General features: G+C 41.5%; 1 protein-coding gene across 4 annotated transcripts in view; it reads right to left on the bottom strand.

The window, feature by feature from the left end:
• LOC132380201 (serine/threonine-protein kinase SBK1-like) overlaps window positions 1-23361 on the bottom strand; it is a 28591-nt gene extending 5230 nt beyond the window's left edge. Inside the window, exons 1-4 of one of the 4 annotated variants that reach the window (XM_059948888.1) lie at window positions 22182-23361; window positions 20239-20405; window positions 13361-13591; window positions 1451-1653 (exon numbers count right to left, since the gene is read on the bottom strand). In XM_059948888.1, the coding sequence (XP_059804871.1) occupies window positions 1451-1653; window positions 13361-13529 (372 nt within the window). In that variant the 5' untranslated portion in view covers window positions 13530-13591; window positions 20239-20405; window positions 22182-23361. Of the gene's footprint in view, window positions 1-1450; window positions 1654-13360; window positions 13592-19732; window positions 19912-20238; window positions 20406-22181 lie in introns of those variants that run through there. The other 3 variants (XM_059948887.1, XM_059948890.1, XM_059948891.1) reach the window with 3 other exon arrangements.
• Window positions 23362-24885: the final 1524 nt, after the last annotated feature.

Genomic DNA, 24885 nt, shown 5'->3' with positions numbered 1-24885 from the left:
GGGACCAGTGTGGTGCAGAAGCAGGGCCTTCAGCCCACTGAGGCGGGACTATTGAACACTCATTCACACTAATCCCAATTACTCCCATATTTATCTCCCACATTCTCAAAATCTTCCATTTCTAAACCCACCCCACTCCATCCCCCCATAATTCTACACTCAAATTACAGTGACCAATTACTACAGCTTTGGAATGTAGGTAGAGGTGAACTGGAATACCTAGAGCAAAGCCATGCAGTTCCAGGAAGTGCATGCAAACCCCACACAGACACCTAAGCTCAAGAATGACTCTGCTTCTGTGAGCTGGCAGCTCACCACTCTACCTCCCGAGAAACAAAAGTAACAGATACATTGCTAAGTTAAGGGATCATGGAACAAAGGGCTTGAAGGAGAATCATAAAGGGTGAGGGATTCTCATAACAGAGAGGGTGTCAATTGAAGGGGGAATATACACTTTACTCAAGCAACAACTTTCAGTTGCATCAAAATGAAAATATATTTGGTTAGAGGTCTTCAGACCCAGGGAGGGTAAGAAATAGGGCCTGATATGCTAGCTCTGGAAAGGGTCCAAAGGAGGTTCACAAGAATTGAAACCTCCCAGATACTGAAAGACCTGAATAGTGCAGATGAGGAGAGGATTTTTCCATTAGTAGGAAAACCTAAGATCTGAGAGTACAGCCTCAGGATAAAATGAGATGAGGAGGAACTTTTCTGCCAGAACGTGGTGAATTATGGTGAACTATTGTCACAGAGAGCTGTAGAGGTTAAGCCATTGGGTATATTTAAGGTAGATATTTATAGGTCATTGAATGGTTTAAGGGTTATGGGGAGAAGACAAGAAGATGGGTTTAAAATAAAATCAAACATCATTGAATGGTGGAGCAGACTTGATGGGCCAAATGGCCTAATTCTGTTTCTATATCTTATGGTCTAAATTTGAGATTAAGGGAGAGATAACTTTATAGCCAGGGAGATAGACAGTTGATTTGACTGAAAGGAATAGGCAATATTAGAGCAAATTACAAAACTTTAAATATAACAAAAAACTTTGCTCTATATCCACTTCCTTTCAATTTAATGAGCACCAATGTTCATTTAATTTTATCTAATTTTTGGCCTTTGTTTCAAAGTAACTTTATTGAAGTCAATATCAAACATCTACTGTAAGTTTAAATTATCTTCTGTACTCTGGTCCCCATGTGCTAATCAATCACAGAAGTGCAGAGTTGCCTAGGCATGAACTAAATAGCAATTGGGATAGGTGAACCTCAACCTCCCATCCCATTCCCTCCACAGAAGCCTGCTGCCTGTACCTGTAACTGGCCAGGAGCAGGTTAGAAATTATTGTATCTTATGCAAGGGAAGATAGTGGGATAGTAGCAAATGTTTCAAATAACTGAAGGACACTACAGATTAGAAGGTCAAACACAACACAAAGTGGGTTGTGTACCTGAGGCGGAATGATGTCAAACAGATCTCCTGCTGTAGCATATTCTTGGGCAAATGCATAATACTCATCGGTTTCAAAGGCGATGCCAAACATGTCAATGATGAAAGGTGAGGCTGACAGATAAAGGGAGATGCTGTACTCTCTGAGGAAACTCTTCAGTTTGGTTGTCTTCTTCCTCAGGAACTTCAAAGCCATTTTTGTACCTGGAGTGAGGAAAAAATACTTCTATCCATCATTCACATAAGACCTGGGGTTCACCGCCTAATTATAATTTTTCTCAATACTTTTAAGATTTTTATGCTCCATTGGTGATTGAGGAGGTTAAATATCGGCCCAGCTATCGAGTAACTAATGGTGTTATAGAAGTCTGTCACCGAAAAGTCATGACATCTGCAGCTTAGCTCAGGTGAAGAGCAGGTTGTGGGTTATGCCAGCACTAACCAACCACCAGAAATCATCCTATCCTTAATGGACTGTCACATCTGAAGTATTGCTGCAAGATTTTCAATACAATAGGGCTATTTTGCACTGCGGCATATTGCAAACACAAGAGACTGCTAAAAGAGAGAAGAAAGACCATTGATTTCTCTGACTCTCAGTAATTTGTGACCCCCCCCCCTTTCATTTTCTCTTTTCCCATTCCTCATTACCCTCTCATCTCTCTTCTCCTCATCTGCCAATTACTTCCCTCTGGTTCCTTTCCTTTCTTCCATGGTCTACTATTAGGTTTCTCTGTCTTCAAACTATTTACCTCATCCACCTATCCCCTCTCAACTTCCTACTTCATTCCTTTCCCCATTCATTCCCCATCTGCCTGCTTGTACTTCTTCCCCTCCCCTCACCTTCTGTCCCTTTCCTTTCAGTTCCAGTGAAGGGTTTGGTGAATGCAGGTATATTGCATTGCTCTAATACAATACTCAAATAGCTTCCACCCAATGGTTTTAAAGGAGGTGGTGCAAAGTAGTGGACACATTGGTTGAAATGATCAGAAATGTCTAAATTCAATGGAGACACTGAAAAATTGGATCTTCCTTGTTCAAAAAAGACACAAGTAAGCCAGTTAGTTTTAACACCATTTGGTGGTAATATTCTAGAGCCAAATAATCAAAGAGGAAATAAATAGCAATTTCAGAAGGCTGAATGCAAGTTGAAACTCTCTGGTCCAATATTCTGTGGTCTAGTAACTCACATCCCTGGCATGCATTGAATCTGTAGTACAGTTCAGTAACAACCAATTTTAACTGATCTAAGATGGAAATTTAACTAAAATCTGTACAAATCAGTATCCAATTTACCTACCAGTTCAACTTTTGCAACTGATATGTATCAGAACTCTCCAGTTCCAATTTCCCACAGTGGTCTCATCATACTTACAAAGAACAGACAGATCGCCTGCTGAGGAAGGTGATCGGGGCTGTTTCTGAGTTTCAGCACTGGTCAGGTCCCAAGGGTGCAAGACTAGAGAGTTTCAACTTGTATAATCAAACCTGATCAAGATTGTTTTGTGAAGGATTTGTCAAAGAGAGTTAATAGAGAGTAACCTATAGATGTAGAGTATTTAGATTTTGAAAAGAAATTTGACAAAAGGCACACAGAAACTAAAAACCTAGGATGTTGGAGGATGTTTATTGACATTGATTGAAAACTAACTGTCACATTGGAAACAAAGTTTGAATAAATAGGCCTTTCAGGCTGGGGGATATAATCAGTTAAAGATCCCAAGAAGTGATTCTTGGCCCTCAATTGTTTACTGTTTACATTAATGACCTAGAAAAGGCTTCCAAGTTTGCCAGTGATGTAATAGGTGGACTGACATATTGCGACTCTCCACATAGTGATTCTGCAATAACATATAGATAGACTGAGTGTGTGCTTGCAAACTTGGAGTTTAACATGGGGAAGTGTGAAGTGGAATCAAAAGTCACATTATTATCTAAATGGAAAGATGATACAAATAATTACAGTGGGGTCCCGTGTCTAGTGTATGTATCAGTAAAGTTAGCAGGCAAGTTTAGCAAGTCATAAAGCAGCCAAATGGCGTATTGGACTTCATTGTGAAAGTGCTTAAGTTTTAAAAATTGGGAGTAATAATTGGCAAGCAATACCAGAAATAAGGGAAGAATTTTAGTCCCCCTTACCTACAGTGGTATCAGGAAAGTCTAGAGGAGATTCACCAGGTTAAAGGGTTATCCCACTGGTAAAAAAATTGGCCCGGTATTCCTTGGAGTTTAGAAGAATGAGGGGTGACCTTAATCAAACTGATAAGATCATAAGGAGATTTGATAGAGGCAAATGTTGAAATGTTTCCACTTTAGTTATAGAGTAAGAGGTCTGTCAGTAAAAATGAGGTACATAGAAAATTCTTCTTTGGAATTAACTAGTGGAGTCCAGATAAGTAGAAATATTTGAGGAGAAGACAGGTAGCTATTTGAAAGATTGAGGAATCGAGGGATATAGGAATCTGGGACAGAGGGAAGCTGAAGGCAGCATTGATCAGCCATGATCATATTGAATGGTAATACAAAAGGGGTTAATTGATTTGCCTCAATACAATTGATAAATTGTATTGGTCTAGTTATTAAAAATGAAAATAATTCTGTGTTCTGACATAAATGGCACTGCATACTTAGAACAGATGACATGCCCATTCCAACTGAATGGAATACTGTCTGCAGTGTTATACACAAAATCCAATCAGGAATTTGCCTTAGGAGTTTCTAGTAATCCTGCAGTACTCTGAAAGCTTGAGAACAGAAAAACATTGAAAACTTTGGCTGATCAGATATGGACATCCCCAGACATCCCCAGACATCCTCAGACATCCCCAGATTACCAAATGTGTACAAAAATGAATAACGGTCTTCCACATCCCTCAGAAATGTCTCAGTGCCTCACATGTGATGAATTTGTTTGACATACAGTGACACAGTGTTGTCCAATGGTCTTGGCAGGACTTGATAAACCATAATATATTGCCTCACTGATTAGTTAATGAGATTGGTGCAAATGATGCCTCAATTCCAAAGATGTCTGCAATTCTGTGTATCCGCTGCTTGCTGAAGCAGCTCCCTGGGTCACAGGTCTTCCACCCAAACCTATTTAAATTTTTGTCCCTATCAACTGTGCCTTGCTGCAGAAGACCTCTGGTGGAAATAACTAAGGTTGTTAGTATTCAATTAAAATGTTAGCAAAAGATCCTAAATGCAAACATGGACTGTTGCTTCTCTCCCTAGCTCAAATCCTCTTTGTCTTAAGGTCTGTTTCAGAATCAATGCAGATTAATAGATCAGTTCCCTTCCATCACAAGTCTGCAAGCTTAACATTAACATCCTTATAAACAACAACACACATTTGTATAGAGCCTTTAATATGAGCAGATATTTCAATGTGCTTCAAATGAGTCAATTCAAACCAAAACTAGTATTGAGCAAAAGAAGGAGGCATTGGCATGGCTGACAAAAAAGCAGCTTAAAGGAAGAAGAGCAGCTGGAAGAAATTCCACAGTTCACTGTCTACACAGCTGGAAGTATAGTGCCATTAATAGTGGAGCAACAGAAATGGGGTGTAAGAGAGGCCAAAGTTACAGGATCTGGGAAAGCTATTGAGGGATAAGGCAGGCTGAGAATCTGGAGGGGGAAGTGGACAGAAGTGAACATCAGAACAAGAAGAATATCAAAAAAAATGGAGCAGATCCAACATGGTCCCCAGAAAGAACAACATCAAAACTGCATTCTGTGCTCTTCTTGGTGGTAAGCAATTTCAGTATTCAAAGGAAGTACTGAGAATGGCCTCTAGGGCAAGCAGAGATCTAGGTGTCGCAGTACTGCTTCCTACCCTTTGAGGGAGCTTCCTTCGAAGGAAACAAATCTTTGATGAACCCCAAGGTCAGCTTCTGGTATAGACATGCTCCCACTCAATGGGTTGGGGGTGGGGGGTGGTAGGTCAGGAGTGGAACAATGGAGTGGAAGCATGTATGCTGTGTGCTGTATGGTTTCAGGCTGCTTTTCAAATTAGGGTCACCACCCTGAATCAATTAACCCTTAGGGCTTTCTAATAAATGTTCTCAGGAGTAACATCACAGTAAGTACCAAATTATTTTTCCTCATTCTTATTGATAATTAACAAACTTAAAGTTTCAAAATATTTCAGATGGAATGACAGCCTGTTTAGCTGGTTAGGCAGTTTAGAGATGGAAGGTTCCTGCCCAAAAAACTCAGTCACATTCTGCAACTCGGTCTATACCTTTATTCCTTCTACTAAAGTGCATGACCTTAAACTTCCCTATAGTATATTCCGACTAGTACTTCTTTACCTGTTCTTGTAATGTACCTAAGTCCTTCTGCAGACTCCATCTTTCTCAACACCATTTGTCCCTTCAAATATCTTTGTATTGTCTGCAAATTTGGCCAAAAAGCCCTCAATTCTGTCATCCAAATCATTGACATATAATGTGAAAAGTAGCCATCACAAATGCTGAGTATTCCCACTGCTCTCTGTTTTGCCTTTAATACAATTCCTTATTGGGTTCCCATCACAGAAGCCTTTATTGGCTTTTATATTTCTGGCTAATCCCTACAATCCTCTGCTGCACAACCCTACCACTTTGTGACATTGGTGTCACTCCCCATAAAGCCCAAGGCTCAAACTCTCCAATATTCTGACTCCCTTAACCCTCCACAGTACCAAGGAGTTTTGGTGGTAGCAATGAGGGCAGAAGACCAGTTCCTATAGCAAAGGAATGCAAGTGATGTCTTGGGTACGTAACAGAGAATGAGAGTGAAGATGCTCAGAATGAGATCAAGGAGAAGAGAACAGCCCTATGAGAAGGAAGAGAAAGTTACAGAGCCATAGAGTTATACAACATGTAAACAGGACCTTCGGTCCAACAGTCCATGCCAACCAAGATGCCCATCTAAGCTACTTCCATTTGCCAGCACATGGCCCATAACCTTCTAAACTATGTTCAGGTCCAATATAGGGCTTTCTATTGTTTGCTTGGTGGGTGGTGAGCAGATTTCCTGCTGGAAAAAGTGGAGGGAGGGTAGGGTTGATGCTTGCTACTGCTTGTATGTGGGAGGGGCTTTGGGTTTTACCATTACCCGTGCTATAATACTAAGCATTTGAAAAAATAATTTCTAATCAAAGGAACTAATTTCTTTTGGTTTATGATCACTTTCTGGATCTCTATGGTTCATGTTCTGTGGTTTATTATATGTTTGTCAGTCTTTGCTGTGTGGGGTTTCTTGAGGATATTATTGAGTTTCTTTGTCTTGTGGATGTCTGTAAGAAGATGAATCTCAAGTATGGTATACAGTACATATTTTAATAAAACATTTACTTTGAATTTTTGAAGTTTGAGAAGCATCGTGGAAGGTCAATAAAACATATACTGACTTACAACACTTTTGTGAAAACTACAGTGTATGTGTAGAAACCAGAGACTCAGTTGAAGATGGATGGTCATGTATTTATCTGTTTAGCAATACAGTGTGTAGTAGGCCCTTCAGTCCTTCAAGACGTGCTGCCCCAGGAACCCCACAACCCCAATTAACCCAGGCATGACTAATCTGTGAATCAGGGTTGGCAACCCCACTCTGGGACTGTGGTATGGATGTCAAGCTCAATAAAGAGGAACAGGCAGCGCTAGAAATTCTGATGTAAGGCTAATGAAATTAAACTGGATTTGCATTGGGTGAAATATTGGTTTTGATTCTGCTTTCTTCATATTCTCAATAATGCAAACATTCCTTGACCCTACAAAAGCTAAATTAACTCTGATATAATGGATTTGTTTGAGTGGAGGTTAAAGTCTAATTTCTCCATAGTGATTAAAGCTTTGCTCTATCAAAGTTGAATCAATTTTTGTATTTTTGTCCTTAAATTAAAACAGAAAATGCTGGACTCAAGTGCATTCAGTATCTGTGTAAGAGGAAACAGAGTTAAAGTATTAAGGTAAAGACTCTTCATGGATGCTCAAAGCTGAAACATTAGCATTTTTTGTTTTCATACATGCTGACTAACTGGTTGAGTATTTCCACTAACTGTTCTTTTTATTTCAGATTTCCAGTATCTTCAAGGTTTTGATGATCAAATCGTTATCCTTTATCATGATCTTAAATGTATGATGTTGGAAGGTGCAGATACTGGAGTTCATTTGGCCCATCATACTAATTCAGCTTGTGTTACTCTCCTGTTTCTCCCCTACAATCTATGAATTCCTCTAATTATTCCCTATGGAAATTTGTATTTTTTCTCTACCAGCCTTCCAAGCAGTGCATTCCACATTCATGCAACTTGCAGAATTGCTTTCAAATTATTTGCTTGTTTGTCTCCTGAATTCTATCTATCTTTGGATGCTCCCTCAAAGTTTTGGAAATCCTACCAATACCAATTAAAAATAAATACCTTGGGTGTGGCTGCCACTAACTACTTTTCAGTTATAGAAATAGAACTTAATGCTGGCTGAGTCACTTGTTGGTGGCACAGGGCCAGATTGGTTAAGTGTAGCCAAAGAATTTTAGGAAATCAATTGGTTTATTATATTAATACTACAGTTTCATAATAGCACACATATCTGAAATACCAGAGTTAAACTCACATTTTCTGGATCAGCTTGTAGGATGAACACAACTGACAGAGGTCAATTGGACATCATCTGGCAGCAAGGGGTGGTCTCAGGGGCACCACTTCCTCATTTTCAATATACCAACACAGCCTTTTTTGACAATTAAGGCCTTAAAATTTCATGATGTCAGTGATTCCTGCCCTCTGATGTTTCTAACACTAGCTACAGGGAGCTCCTTAATGCTCTGGATTGATATCTCCAGAGATTCCTCCAAATCCTCTGGCAAGAAAAGCAAACCAATATCACTCTCCTCGCTTCCCAGACCAACATGCCCTGGACTGAATCCCTAATTACACTCAGTCAGCTCTTTAGGCAGGTCACATCACTCATACATCTGACATCCAGAACAGACACTGTAGTTTGGGCTCCATCTTGGGAAGAAATTATCTGGCAGAGAGAGAAAGATCAATCCCACTCTGCTGGTGTGTATGGAGGGAAAAATATCCCCACTGCTGGGATCCCAGAACCAGACTGGAGGAGGAACTGACAACCTCAAGTCAATGAAACTCTCAAAGCCCAACATGAATGGCAGAAGGAGTGGAAAACCTCTTGATCTACCCACTGACTTCCCTGTCAGGTAGCTCCTGCCACACTGGTGGAGAATTGTGGCTCCCACCTTGGCCTCACTGGCAGATCTTGGAACTGAAAATGGAGAATGGAAGTGACACAGCTCCAGTATCCACGGACTGTGTAGAACTGGTTAGTAATAACCACAAACAAGAGAAAATCTGCAGATGCTGGAAATCTGAGCAACACACACAAAATGCTGAAGGAACTTAGCAGGTCAGGCAGCATCTATGGAAAACAGTACAGTCGAATATACTCTTTGGGCCAAAACATTGACTGTACTCATTTCCATAGATCCGCATGTTGGTTAATTCACTGAAATGTGTCTGATCTTTAGTGTAGCTACACTAAACAACCAAATCCATATTATATACTACTTCTGTGCAGAGACTGCAGTCCTTTAAGCACTGCCACTTTGAAGAAAAGGTTTTCTAGAATTAGTCAAATGGAATGGGGTGGTACAGGGAGTGTCAGGATACTGGGACTGCTACTTCTCTCTCCTCTGAACAAAGTGTCAGCTCAAGAAATGAGCACAAAATCCACACCACTGAGGGAGTATCAGCCTTCAAAGGAGATGTTGTAACAGTCTGTCATCTCAGGTGGAAGTAATCCATGGCTCAGTTCCTTCCCATTCTACTGGTTTGTACCCACCTCCATGGCTCAGTTCCTTCCCATTCTACTGGTTTGTACCCACCTCCATGGCTCAGTTCCTTCCCATTCTACTGGTTTGTACCCACCTCCGTGGCTCAGTTCCTTCCCATTCTACTGGTTTGTACCCACCTCCGTGGCTCAGTTCCTTCCCATTCTACTGGTTTGTACCCACCTCCGTGGCTCAGTTCCTTCCCATTCTACTGGTTTGTACCCACCTCCGTGGCTCAGTTCCTTCCCATTCTACTGGTTTGTACCCACCTCCGTGGCTCAGTTCCTTCCCATTCTACTGGTTTGTACCCACCTCCGTGGCTCAGTTCCTTCCCATTCTACTGGTTTGTACCCACCTCCGTGGCTCAGTTCCTTCCCATTCTACTGGTTTGTACCCACCTCCATGGCTCAGTTCCTTCCCATTCTACTGGTTTGTACCCACCTCCATGGCTCAGTTCCTTCCCATTCTACTGGTTTGTACCCACCTCCATGGCTCAGTTCCTTCCCATTCTACTGGTTTGTACCCACCTCCGTGGCTCAGTTCCTTCCCATTCTACTGGTTTGTACCCACCTCCATGGCTCAGTTCCTTCCCATTCTACTGGTTTGTACCCACCTCCGTGGCTCAGTTCCTTCCCATTCTACTGGTTTGTACCCACCTCCGTGGCTCAGTTCCTTCCCATTCTACTGGTTTGTACCCACCTCCGTGGCTCAGTTCCTTCCCATTCTACTGGTTTGTACCCACCTCCATGGCTCAGTTCCTTCCCATTCTACTGGTTTGTACCCACCTCCATGGCTCAGTTCCTTCCCATTCTACTGGTTTGTACCCACCTCCATGGCTCAGTTCCTTCCCATTCTACTGGTTTGTACCCACCTCCGTGGCTCAGTTCCTTCCCATTCTACTGGTTTGTACCCACCTCCATGGCTCAGTTCCTTCCCATTCTACTGGTTTGTACCCACCTCCATGGCTCAGTTCCTTCCCATTCTACTGGTTTGTACCCACCTCCATGGCTCAGTTCCTTCCCATTCTACTGGTTTGTACCCACCTCCGTGGCTCAGTTCCTTCCCATTCTACTGGTTTGTACCCACCTCCATGGCTCAGTTCCTTCCCATTCTACTGGTTTGTACCCACCTCCATGGCTCAGTTCCTTCCCATTCTACTGGTTTGTACCCACCTCCATGGCTCAGTTCCTTCCCATTCTACTGGTTTGTACCCATCTCTCAACTCATCAGCATGGCCTGATCGTTCTCATTCTGTTTGAGAAAATGTATTTTGCTGCTGCCCTTAATGATAAAACACTTCTTTAGTTGCATAGAGTTGCGAGGTTGTGCTGAGGTGTGAAATGAAAACAAGTTATTTCCCATATCAGGCTGAAAAGCACTCTTTGAAGACATTCTACACAGCGTTGAAACACCATGGACAGGCTGAGTCACAGAAACAAATGCTCACATACAATCTCACAACACACACACATATTCATGTAGTCTGCTCCTCTGCATTAATAGTCCCATTGTCAAGCTCTGATGTAGCTCTCAAATAAAATCCTACAAAACGCTTAGGATTGAGGGACATATCTCCACCCAAGGTGTGGTCCCTCAATGGTTCTAAACCTGGAATGCTAAATCTGTCAAAACACGCCAGCAGCCAATCTTAAACAGGTCGGTGGTTTTACAGCAAGGAATGAACCTGGTACTGTCTCATCCAGGACAAAATCAATGCACAACCCTCAAAATAAATAGCTCAACCACTAAAGGCAGAAGATGCTGGAAGATCACCAAAAGTGACATCTCCAAACTGGATCATGTTATACCCAAACGCATCCCCAAACTGGGACATGTTATATCTGTGTATTAAGGACAGGGTGAATTACCACCAGGTTCAAGGCTTGCTTTTTATACACAAGTGTAGTAAAAAAAAAGTATCCCATGTGGTTTACAGCCGATCACAAGTTTTTTAAAGCACCATAATACTCGACTCAAGAATAACTTCAGTCCCACAGTTATTAGACTATTGGACAGACACATCTGAAATGGTAAAAGATGAACTCCTGATTGCTCTAGTCAACCTCATCATGCTCCTTGCATCTTACTGTTTGTAAGTACTACAGTTTCTCTGTAACTGTAACACTCGACTCTGCATTCTAAGGGTGGCATGGTCTACTGTGTAGATAGAACATAAACAAACTTTTGACAATAATAAAACAACAGTAATGCCAATAATTTGTACACAGCAAGGTCCACAAAGTCTTCTAATAATCCATTTCAGGGATTATTTTTGAAGGATAAATATTGGTCCTATCAGTATAGTGATATGAAATAGACGTCTACACGTGACAGGCTTTACATAACACAAAATCTGACACTTCTGCCAGCATGACACGCTCAGTATAGCATAGATCCCTGTATTAGGAACTTCAGCTAGGACTTGGGAAATTTAATAATTTATGAAAAAGAGCAAACTTTCAACAAACTTCTAGTCAAGTTGGTGCCTGCATACAATGCTCCTTTGGTCAACATCTGGATAGATCATAAAACCATATATTTCACTTCTTTTATGTCTTTTACATTTGTTTTTAATTTTGGATATGATTCTGGAACTTTTGGAGCCTGTGATTAGCTGTTTGGAGATCGTTTGAGTGTTCCAGTGCTTTGCAGTCTCCAAGAGGATTCCGGAAGATAGAGGCAGTGTGTGTGAACCTCATGATGAACTGCAGTAAGGGGCTTGAGCTGATGTTTGACTCCATTTCACCGATTGAAGCTTCCATTGTGAACCAGTTAAAGTGATGAGGGAGATTGAAACATTGAGGCGAATGCAGAAGGTGAGTGCCAGCTGCTGGTTTTTACATCACTCTGGTACCAGAGATGGGAAAGTCTGCCGCTGTGCCTGGAGAATGTTACCCAGGTTTTCTGTGTTTTGGATATGGACTTTTTTTCAGTCTTATAGTTTTTAAATTCTGTGCTTTTCACCCAGTCTTTCTCATTTGTTTTCTGTGCAGGTAGGAGGATTTGGGAGTTGATGTTCATGTTCCATTTTGTTTGTTTTTTTTATGGAAGGAGGGATGTGGCTGTGCCATTTTTATTTGATTTTTGTGTGGAGAGAGGAAATTTGGGGGTTGATGATCGTGCCACCTTTCTTCTTTTTTTCTTGGTTTCAATGCTACCCAGAGAAGAAGAATTTCAGAGAAGAATTACTTTGATAATAAATGAACCTTTGAACCGTTAATGACAAAGAACTTGAAGCCACTAAAATTTGTGCCTGACCTTGTAATCAGAGCCTGTGCCAAACCTAACATTAGAATGAGTGTACTGGAGCTGGAATCAGGAGCAGGTGTCCCACCATCCAGGTCAGAGAGGCTGTAGCTACACCTACACGTTATGTCATGGGTTTATCGTAATGCAGCTCAGAAACAGGCCCTTCAGCTCAAATCACCTGCACTGACACGGCTTTCATGTGAAGAGCGCCTGATGACTCTGCACCTATATTCATTGGATTTCAGAAGAATGAGGGATGATATACTTGCAACCTATTGAATGGTGAAAGGCCTTGATTGAGTGGAGGTGAAGAAGATGTTTCCTATGGTGGGAGAATCTAAAACCAGAGGACACAGACTCAGAATAGAAGGATGTCATTTCTAAATGATGATGAGGAACTTCCTTAGCTAGAGAGTGGTGAATCTGTGGAATCCATTGCCACAGGCAGCTGTGCAGGCCAAGTCTTTATGTATTTTTAAGGCAGAGGTTGATAGATTCTTGATTACTCAGGGCATGAAGGGATATGGGGAAAAGGCAGGAAACTGAGGCTGAGAGGGAAATGGATCAGACATGATGAAGTAGTGGTGCAACCTCGATGGGCCAAATGGCCTAATTCTACTCCTATATCTTATGGTGTTATAAATGAAGATGAGCAGATTAATGTTAGAGCATGGATCATTCAAAATGATTGGTGGGTTGTGAAGAAGATACCGGAGACTTTGGAGGATTGTGATTCAGCTCTGATGCTAAAGCTTGATGTAAAGAAGTAGTTGCAGTATGAGCACAAGCTTCTATTTACAGTGAAGAAGCAGCTACAATTATTACATACCTCTAACCTTATGGATGACCAGGTCCACCTTGCCATAGGTTCCTTTTCCCAGCTCTCTAATCACTTCATAGTATTTATTCACCTCCAGCCGTTCCAGGTTCTGAGCTGTGAGCAACTGGAGCTCCTCCAGAACATCGCTCGTTCCTCGGGTCATCAGTGAAGAATTCATGGCCACAGAAGAGCAAAAAGCAGAACAAGATCAGATCTGGCACTGCCCTCAGATCCTTTGCCCTATAGGGAGATGAAGCACACTGAGAACTCATCATTATCTCAAGGCTAAATTCAGAAACTTCATTAAAACCAGAGCAAAAGATCTAATCAACAACCTAAACAGTGGTGTTCTCACATCATGTTGCTTCTTCCACATCATAGTTCCCAGGTTTAGTTTAGATGATATGCTATCACTCATGCTTTATCATTATATTGTTCTGGTACCTTTTATACAGAATGAAATACATCAGCAAAACACAGCAGCACACAAAGTGAGTGCCAAGTAATGCTTGATCAGCCAATCATGGTGAAATCTGCCTGCAAAGTATGGTCCATCTCATAAAGTACTTCCATGGTCTGTTAGTCACAATAATCCCTGTCCCTTAGTCACACTGATACATGAACAAACAATTCTGAAAGAACCTAGGCAGTCAAAAAGCATCTGTTGGAAAAGAAACCACTTTGCGTTTCAGGTCAGAATCAAAATGTTGACCAGTTTCTTTTGCCAGATGCTATTAACTGGCTGAGAGTTTTCAACGTTCTCTATTTTGGTTGCAGATTCCAACATTTACCATTTTATTTGTTTTACATCGCAGCTTACACGTCAGACAAGTCTAATGGCATCTACCCCATAGCACTCCGTTAATCAATCACAGTAAAATCTGGCCAATGTGGCAAAATATTGTCAAACACAGTGGCATCTGTCCAGTGCATCTGGCCCACCTGCCCTGAGTATTTGTTCCACTGATCTACAATTGTCTGCTAATCAAAACATAAGTTTAAAAGAAGAAGCCTTCCACAACAGCTTAGGCAAGATTGAAATGCTATTGGCTCTTCAGTGTGCTAGAAGCAGTTTCTTGCAAATGAACTGTTGTAATCAATACCACCCTGCCACAAACACATACAGCAAATTCTTACTAACAGGGATGAGATACGAAACAGATAATGTGTATTAGTCATGTTAGCTGTGGGAGAAATAGGTTTAGGATACTTAGAAATAACTTTATAGCTCCTCTACAAGATAGGACTTGGGGTTTTGTTTGACATTCACCTGGCATATATATTTTTAAAATCATCAGAATTGGATTTATTATCACCAAAAATTGACATAGAATTTGTTTTTTTGTGGCAGCAGTACAGTGCAAGACAGTAAAAATTAAGTTACATTAAAAATAAAATACATGTTAAGGAATAATGAACTAGTCTTCATGGGTTCGTGGACCATTCAGAAAATTGATGGCGGAGGAGGAGAAGAAGCAGTTCCTAAAATGTTGAGTGTTTGTTGTCAGGCTCCTGTAACTTCTGATAGTATTAATAAGAGGACATGTCCTGGATTGTGAGGATATTTAATGATGGATGCTGCCTTCTTGAGGCTTTTGAAGACGTCCTCAATGGTGCTCATGATGAAGTTGGCTGAGTCTACAACTTTCTGCAGCCACTTGTGATTTCGTTTCAGATCATTTCAGATCTTGTAGAGGGCGTGCACCCAGTCAGAATACTTCCCATGGTACATCTGTACTAAATTGTAGAGTTACCAAAGACTCCATCAAATTTAAGACAGAGCCTTCCAAGTTTAGTGTTCTGTAAAAATGCATTGCAATAACAGACAAGGTTTTGGCGCTCAAGACCATGGGGAGTGATATGAACCTGTAAACTTCAATGTTGAGAGTGTTACCAACCATCACAGCTGACATGATCTTTATGATTTAACCGGACCATAAACAATGGAATTTTCATTTGTATAATACCATATACCATCCAAGGGAAGCTCAAATTAGCTTATGGAGACTGAAGCCTAATGATATGTCATCTGTAAATTCCATTCGGTACAATGAATAGATAACACTATTTCTTTCAGGGAGCACATCATCACTGGTCATTAGATAGACATATCTGGATAGCATAGTCATCACTGCACATGACTTTACATATCAGTTTACATAATAACACAGATCAAATTAATTGAATCAAAAATTTTAAAAGCTGGGTAGATCAGGCAGCACCTGTGGAGAGAGGTAATTAATATTCTGGGGTCACTTCAATCAAACTTTACCATTCAGTTATCACAGAGAACAAAAGACTGTATGGAATATGCCAAGTAGTAGTTTGGTAAAGCATAAATTCTGATCAATTCTATCATCTTCACACCTTTTAATTAGCCTAGAGATGCATGGGTGTCAGAGGCAGGGTTTTGCCTGCTTGATTTGCACTTCCAGGCACTGTACATTACTGAGTGAAGCTCCATTTTACTTCATTCCCCCTTGTATCTGACCCAAATATCTCACTGAGTAACTGGATCTGATGTGACAGGAAGACTTTGCATTCAGTCCACCCATTTGCCACTAATGAACTACATTAAGAATGAATCTATGATGATGTGTAGACAAATCAACCAATTAACACAGCACACATTTCCTCAAATAGTCAATTAAGGTGTTTAATGATAACATTGGCCATGAGAATGTTCTCAGATCTTTGGTGGGATCAATTCATTGGTTTAACATTTCATTGAAAGATTTCTACAGAGCAACCTTAGCACTACAATGGAGTATCAGCCTGAGCCACGTGTTCAAACTCCAGAGTATTGAAATTATCACATGTATCAATGTATAGTGAAAAACATGTCTTCCATACTATTCATACAAATTAAATCATTATGCTCAGACAGTACAAAGTATAACCATATAACAATTACAGCACAGAAACAGGCCATCTCAACCCTTCTAGTCCATGCCGAACGCTTACTCTCACCTAGTCCCACCGGCCTGCACTCAGCCCATAACCCTCCATTCCTTTCCTGTCCATATACCTATCCAATTTTGTTTTAAATGACAATATCGAACCTGCCTCTACCACTTCTACTAGAAGCTTGTTCCACACAGCTACCACTCTCTGAGTAAAGAAGTTCCCCCTCGTGTTATCCCTAAACTTCTGCCCCCTAACTCTCAACTCATGTCCTCTTGTTTGAATCTCCCCTAAGCTCAATGGAGAAAGCATATCCACGTCAACTCTATCTATACCCCTCATAATTTTAAATACCTCTATCAAGTCCCCCCACAAACCTTCTACGCTCCAAAGAATAAACACTTAACTTGTTCAACCTTTAACTTAGGTAACTTAGGTGCTGAAATCCAGCTAACATTCTAGTAGATCTTCTCTGTACCCTCTCTCTATTTTGTTGACATCCTTCCTACAATTTGGTGACCAGAATTGTACACAATACTCCAAATTTGGCCTTACTAATGCCTTGTAGAATTTTAACATTACATCCCAACTCCCATACTCAATGCTCTGATTTATAAAGGCCAGCATACCAAAAACTTTCTTCACCACCCTATCCACATGAGATTCCACCTTCAGGGAACTATGCACCATTATTCCTAGATCACTCTGTTCTACTGCATTCTTCAATGCCCTACCATTTACCATGTATATCCTATTTGGATTATTCCTACCAAAATGTAGCACCTCACACTTATCAGCATTAAACTCCATCTGCCATCTTTCAGCCCACTCTTCTAACTGGCCTAAATCTCTCTGCAAGCTTTGCAAAACTACGTCATTATCCACAATGCCACCTATCTTAGTATCATCTGCATACTTACTAATCCAATTTACCACCCCATCATCCAGATCATTAATGTATATGACAAACAACATTGGACCCAGTACAGATCCCTGAGGCACACCACTAGTCACCGGCCTCCAACCTGACAAACAGTTATCCACCACTATTCTCTGGCATCTCTCATCCAGCCACAATAACAATGCAGAATAAAGCCACTGATGCACCATCAATAACTCACACTGAGACGTAAGGCGAGATATCGGCTTTTATTGACTGGAAGAAGGAACCAGGAGTGAGTGTCTATCATACAATGTCTTGGAGACTGAGGCCAAGCGTCAGGCCGCAGATCTCCTTTATACAGGGGCCTGTGGGAGGAGCCACAGGAGCAGTCAGCAGGGGCGTGTCCCGACAGGCACATAGTTCACCACAGCCACAGATACAGAGAAAATGCAGTGCAGATCAACAAAAAAGTGAAAGACCATAACGAGGTAGCTTTTGAGTTCAAGAGCCCATCTTATTGCAACAGGGAACCATTTAATAGTCTTCTAACAACAATGTAGAAGCTTTCCTTGAGCCCAATGGTATGTGTTTTCAGACTTTTAAATCTTCTGTCTGATGGGAGAGAGGGAAAAGAGAGAATGTCCTGGGTGGGTAGGGTATTTGGTTATGCTCGTTGCTTTACTGAAGCAGTGGGAAATGTAGACAGTGTCCATAAAGGGAAGGCTGGTCTCTGTGATGTGATGAACTGTGTCCACAACTCTCTGCAGTTTCTTGTGGTCACAGACAGAGCAGTTGCCATACCAAGCTATAATCATTCTAAGTTGGCAAGGGTTTACAAGTTCATGCCAAATTTCTTTAGCCTCCTGAAGTAGAGGAATCGATGAAATTCTTGGCTATAGCATTAACATGCACCAACTGGAGAAAGTGGTGTTCACTCCTAGGAACTTGAAGCTTTCAACCTCAATATCGTTTCTGTAGACAGGAGCATGCACACCACCTTTCTTCCTGAAATCAAGAACTAACTCTTTTATTTTGTTGATAGAGGGAAATGTTAAACATAAGAAATTCTGAAGATTCTGGAAATACAAAGCAACCAACACAAAATTCTGAAGGAATTCTGCAGGTCAGCCAGCATCTGTGGAAATGAATAAATAGTTGATGTTTCTGGTTGAGGCACTTCCCCAGGACTGGAAAAGAAGGGGGAATATGATGGAATAAAAAGTTTGGGGTAGGGGAAGGAGGATAGCGAGGTGACAGGTGGAAGGAAATGTAAAAGGCTGTAGAGGAAGAAAGCTAATAGGAGAGGAGAGTGGGCCATTGAAGAAAAGGAAGAAAGAGGAGATCCTTTGGGGGAGGGAGGATGGTAGGCAGGTGACAACATTTAAGAGGCCACAGTGGGGAATAGAAGAAGAGGAGGGGGGAGGGAATTTCTTTACTGGAAGGAGAATTCAATACTAATGTCATCAGGTTGGAGGCTACACAAACATAATATAAGGTGTTGCTCCTCCACTCTGAGGGTGGCCTCATTGTGGCACAAGTGGAGGCCATGGACCAACATGATGGAACGGGAATGGGAATCAGAATGAAAATGTTTGGCCACTGGGAAGTTCTGCTTCTGGTGGATGGAGTGGTGGTACTCACCGAAGTGGTCTCCCAATTTATGATGGGTCTCATCAATGTAGAGGTGGCTGCATCGAGAGCATTAGACACAATAGACAACTCCAGCAGACTCATAGGGGGAAAAAGGACAAGATAACCTGGTGTCATGACACCATGTTACTAAGCTCCCTATTTCCTTCCTGTTCTCATAGTATCATAATTGAGATATGCCTTCTATAGTGGTATCATATACAAACTTGTGGATGGAATTAGTGCAGAATCTGGCCATGCTTTCGTTCATGTACAGGAAGTAGAGTAACAGTCTGAGGTTACAACTTTCAGAATAATCTTGGTGGAGGTGTTGCTACCTATCCTTACTGGCTGTGGTCTGTTGCTCAGGAAGTCAAGGGCTCAGTTGCAAAGGCAGGCTCCCAGTGAGCAGAGTTGGGAAATGAGTTTATTTGGAATTATAGTATTGAAGACTGAGCTGTAGTCAATAGATAAATAGTCTGATGTAGTTGGCTTTACTGTCCAGTGATGAGTGTAGAGCCCGGGGGACTGGAGTTAACACCTGCTCCGAATAGTTTCTGGAAGCTATTAATGATAGTAGATGTCAGAGCCATTGGGCAGCTGTTGTTAAGGCAAGTTATCTTGGTTCTTCTTGGATATAATGATGATACCGGACAAAGTAAACGGGAAGCATAGACTGAATCAGGGCGAGGTTAACAATGTCTGCAAATATCCCTGCAAGCTGATCTGCACGGGATCTAAGGACACCTAGTGGCTCAAAGCCATAACGTTGAGTCCCAGTTCAACGCGGTGCTACAAGAGAAGGAATATCACCAAAAGATTCCTCAAATAGCTTGTTAGAAACTGGTCCACTCCTGTTCCATCAGCCAATGTACTAGGAACACAGAGAGGTCAAGGCGACACTGAAATTGAACTCTACAGCTCGGAAAAGTCGAGACAGTAACGAACTTGTTGCAGTTTCCTACCAGCTGTTGAGAGTGGGGGACTTGATGTCCTGGCATATGTGTGCGGTGATTGCTCCCGTTTACTGAGGTGGTTTCAGGGAGCCCACGTTGTCCTTTCATCTGTTGGCGACATCTCCCTTGCCAGCTAACCCTCTCTCACTTAACTAGATGACGCTTCCATGCACGTTCCTCGGACGCTCTCCATCATGTTTGTTTACAAACTCTGGTGCTTGCAAAGATGAAGGTTCGGAAGCATTCTTACACCCCCTGGAGGTGAAACTCTAGTGTTCACAAGGAAAATAAACGGCGTCAGGCTGGATTTCATTCAGGACGAGACCTTGATTTGGCGCTGTGGGCATCAGGTGTACACTTGGATCATTTTAGTTTGAAGAGCTTGAGCAGCTCACCATCGCTCAGACATGACGGAATGTAAAATGCGACCCAGGTTCGGCCCATCTACTAACGAGGGATCATTGTCTCTGCTCCTTTCCCCAGTGTCTCGCTCCCTCCCCACTTCGTTCACTCACCTGCATCAATCCACATCCCTCTTATTTTGCTGCTTTCTTCAATCCCTTTCTCTTTCTTCCTGTTTTCCACCTTCGCTTCTCTCTTTACTCCTTGCTTTGTGCGAATCATTTCCCCCCTATCCGGCTTTCGCTCCGTCTTCATTCATCGCCAATACTGCGTGATCAGCCTGCATGATGCGATTCACGTTGTAATATCATACAGAGTTTCTTTAACATCGCTTCTTGTAAATAAAGCGTCACCCGACAGAGGCACAGAATATTAATTCTATTGACTATCCTGACTCCGCAGTTCTTAATGACAACGATTTCAATACACGGGTCATAAAGGATTTTGCTCTCCATGGGTTATTTAACCATGCACCAGGAAATTTTTAAATAGGGGTTGGCGACTTTGAAGGACAAAGCTACTTTGTAAACTGGTGCAATCTAAACTGCGTCATTTAATCAAAATATTATTTAAGCAAACGGTGAAACGTTAAGGTGGATTGCCAGCATCTGCAGGTTTTCTCTTGTTTATGTGTACAATACACTCGTTTGAAGACATTTTATTTCTGAAGCGTGCTTCAGGAGATTCATACAACGACACAGCAAATTATTCGGCCCATTGCACCCCTGATAGCTTTCTGAAAGCCTACACAAATTCATTCAGTTGTACTAAAATTGCAAAAACATTTACCCCTTTACTTCTTTTGAAAGTTACTAAATCTTCTTCCGCAGTCTTTGTGGTGGTGAGCTTCGGCTTAAAACAACTCTGCTTTAAGAAAATACATCTCCGCCAAATATTCGAACAAGGATTCTTTAAGATACAAGTATATCAGCGATTACTTATTAAAATGAAGGTTGTCAATATTCACTACCCTGGCAATGAATACTTAAGCAGCAAAGAATTGCCTGGACACAAACAATGACTGATCAACAAGGAAAATACAACGATGGAGATACTAGCCAAGGCTGGGCGCGGAGCGCGGTCACACAGATAATGGTATCAGGCAAGTGTAAGAGAAGGGCGGTGGGGCTCAGTGCAACCTACATTGGAGACCTTTCCAGACAGATCAGGGCAACTGTTAGGGGCGTTTAGCTATTATTGCACTGTAGCTAAAGCGCTGAAGGAGAAACTCCCGTAGTTGTCAGCCGTAACCCTCGCTACCGAGTAAACACGCACCAAGTGCACCATCTGTATAAACAGCTCTGAGCAGCAGCCTTTTATCTAAAGCAAAACCCATCTCACATCCGATTCTGACAGATCTTTAATAAGGCAGATTTGTTTAAAGCTAGATTATTATTGACAGCAAAATTCCAGCGAAAATGTGTCTTTTTAACCCATTGAGATCACTTATTTCTCTTTATTTACCGAATAAACTCATCGCCTCTCCCATCAAACGCTAAATAAAAACATTTTAGCAAAAATCTCCATAAATATTTTTGTTGCTTATTCAAAGACTGCTTGAAGCGAGCTGTTTTCAAGGCGCAGCAGACAAGGGATGTTATCATCAGGATCCAGACACAACCTTCAGCTCGGATACAGTAAAAGAGCTTCGCTGCTGCAGATGTGCCAGCAGTTACCCTGCGTCCTTTCATTCCGCATTCCAGCCAATGCATAGAGTTTACTGTCGACCGTGCATCCTGATTTTGCATATAGGAAAAGTCCAAACCCTTGGATTCTTGCGATTATAATCATAAATAACACCTCTTCACTGAAGCTTAATGCAGTTAAATTTTACACATAGGAGGAACAAAACCTGTAATTAATATACACAGTTTTACAGTTTAAAATCACGTACGTTTCCCATTGCAAGGTTAATCCTTGCATCGTTACTGTTAATGGTCTGTAGCAAACTAGCTTAACAAATAAACACTTTCTCGTGGCTGCCAGGGTCTTTTCCCGTTGGTTAATACTCTTACACGATTTAATTCTAAAACGGTGTAGATGTGAAGCTCCTCACCTTCCTGCAGAGATCCCTGGTCACAATGCAGCCCAGAAGCAGGGCAAGGATGCAATAGGCTGTGCCTGCCACAGCCTCTGATGGTAGCATTGACTTTCTTCTTTGTTTGGGAGTGCCCTTTGCTTCCTGCCTTTGACTGCCCTTTGTGATGGTGTTATTCTTTTCTTTATCTCTCTCTTGTCCTGATGCAATTGCTGGCTGATCATCTGAAATATTCAGGGTCCCATCCCTCTGCTTGTTATAACTCGCTAATCGCACTTGTGCTCTCCTGTCTACCAGCTGAAGCGATTTTAAAGGGACCCAGAGCAGTGGCTGACAAGCAATCCCGCCCAATACCAGCACTGACCAATCAGAGGCGAGACACTGTACCCTCACCAATCATAATCGTGACATTATAACTATCGCCAATGGAAATCAAACTGTCAAAGTACTTCCACCAATCACAATCTAACTGGGATGAATCAATTGGCAGCAGAAGTGACAGAGCGATAAGAATGCAGCACAATAAGCAGGGAGTATGCCGACGCTAAATGGGGTTCTTCACCTTCCGCCTCACGAGCTGGCCTGAAAAATTAGTGCAAAACCAAAATACTGCGGAAGTTGGAAAACCGAGACAATAGGAAAAACGCTGTAAATACCCAGCGGGTCAGGCAGCGCTCGCGAGGAAACAAAGTATACATTCCACCTTCGACGACCATTTCACCAGGGTCATCGATCAGCATCCTGGCTGCTTAGAGCTGGAAACATGTTCGTGCTTCGCGTCACGGCACGTAGAAAAGGGCAGTACACAGTGGGAGGAATCTATCAACCGCCAGATTGCAATATGGAATTGTGATTGAAACGTGCTCCCGAGTAAACTCGAACACTGTTTATTTGCTGCTTGCTTCAAAGCAGAACAGAACCCCGCGGCCAGCACACATAGATGCAAATGCCACAGGCTGCAAGAAGAGTCGTATTATTTGAATGAACCGTCTGGTTACATTACAGCCTTGTAATCGCTTCCTGGTATCTGTTATTTATTATGCAAACAACATAACGCCATTTTAGTCCTTACTACACCAAGTAGAGTCAGTATCACTATTATGTATTGTATTATATCTGGTCAGCATCTTTTTTATAACTCATTCAGGCAGCCATGTTTGGAACCATTGCTTTGCATAATATCAAAATAGCAAAGGGAAATTCTGACAACCACATAATTGCACTGAATATGTGTGCAAAAATGCGGACCGCTAATTTGCCAAGACTAAAGTTCTTTGTTCCTAAATACTCTGCGGAAAGATTCACTGCCACAAACTAGAATCAAAAGGAACAATAAAAGATAATACTCCTCTAACAATAGTTGCAGGATTATCCTAAAATCAAGAAGATTCCTTTGTTTGCTCCAACAGACTGATAGACTGAAGAGTGTATGAACTAGATTGTAGCCTGCTGAACAACTGTAGAATGCTGAATGGAGTATTTCCATTTTATGTAACTCGATGACATTTACTGTAGGATTGCTCAGATGAGTTGGATAGTTTGTTTTAAGCTTGTGATGTTATTCGTAAAGCATGATAGGAGAAGTGTTATGGGAACTGTTAATTCCCGATTAATACTTTGAAATCTTACATCTACACCCACTTCCTATCACATTTTTTCCTTGGAAAAGAGTGATCATAGGAACATAATAATGAGGAACCTGATTGTTATTGAGCCCTTCAAGCCTGTTCTACCATGGATGATCACAGCTAAGATGCCATTTTCCTGCATTATTCCTTAATATTCAGAAATCCAACCATCTTTGTTTTGAATGGTCATTATCTGAGTTACCATGATCTTCTGCAGTAGAGAATTTCAACAACTCCCTGCTGTCAGCATGGATAATCTCTCCTCATCTCAGTGCTATCCCTATTCTGAGACTGTGATCCTAGTTATTTTGTTGCGGGTGGTAATATCTTCTCTGTATCTAACCTGTTCAGTCCTGTAAGAATTTTGTAGACTTCAGTGAGGTCTCTTCCCATTCTCTCTCCAAGGACTCAAGCTTAATTTCTTTATATTATGGTAAATCTGCCAACCCAGCACTCAGTAGGGGGAATCTTCTTCTATGATAATTATATATATTTTTGTAGGTATTCTCTACGTTTGGTCTCATCAGGGCTCCATATACTTGCAGTTAAACCTCTTTACATCTGTATTCAAATTCTCTTGCAATAAGATCCTCTGCATATGTGGACAATCTGGCACATTCTCTTCATGACCTACTGAATAAGCAGTGGCAAACCTTTTCCATCAAGCCCATCCTTTCCTACCAAATTTAATAAGCATATACAACAGTTCATCTTTGTGCAACAGGAGGACACACATCATAGTATAATAGTCTTTATTATTTTGTACATTATTGCACATTAAATCTAGTCAGCTCCATCTTGGGCAGTAGCCTACAAAGTACCCAGGACATCTTTAGGGAGTGGTGTCTCAGAAACGCAGCGTCCATCATTAAGGGCCTCCAGCACCCAGGGCATGCCCTTTTCTCACTGTTGCCTTCAGGTAGGAGATACAGAAGCCTGAAGGCACACACTCAGTGATTCAGGAACAGTTTCTTCCCCTCTGCCATCGGATTCATAAATGGACATTGAAGATTTAGACACTACCTCACTTTTTTAATATACAGTATTTCTGTTTTTGCACATTTTTAAAAATCTATTCAATGTACATAATTGTT

The sequence above is a fragment of the Hypanus sabinus genome, chromosome 23 (genome assembly GCF_030144855.1).
Source record: "Hypanus sabinus isolate sHypSab1 chromosome 23, sHypSab1.hap1, whole genome shotgun sequence".
Taxonomy (NCBI): Eukaryota; Metazoa; Chordata; class Chondrichthyes; order Myliobatiformes; family Dasyatidae; genus Hypanus; species Hypanus sabinus.
This window is presented reverse-complemented; position numbering and strand designations above follow the sequence as displayed.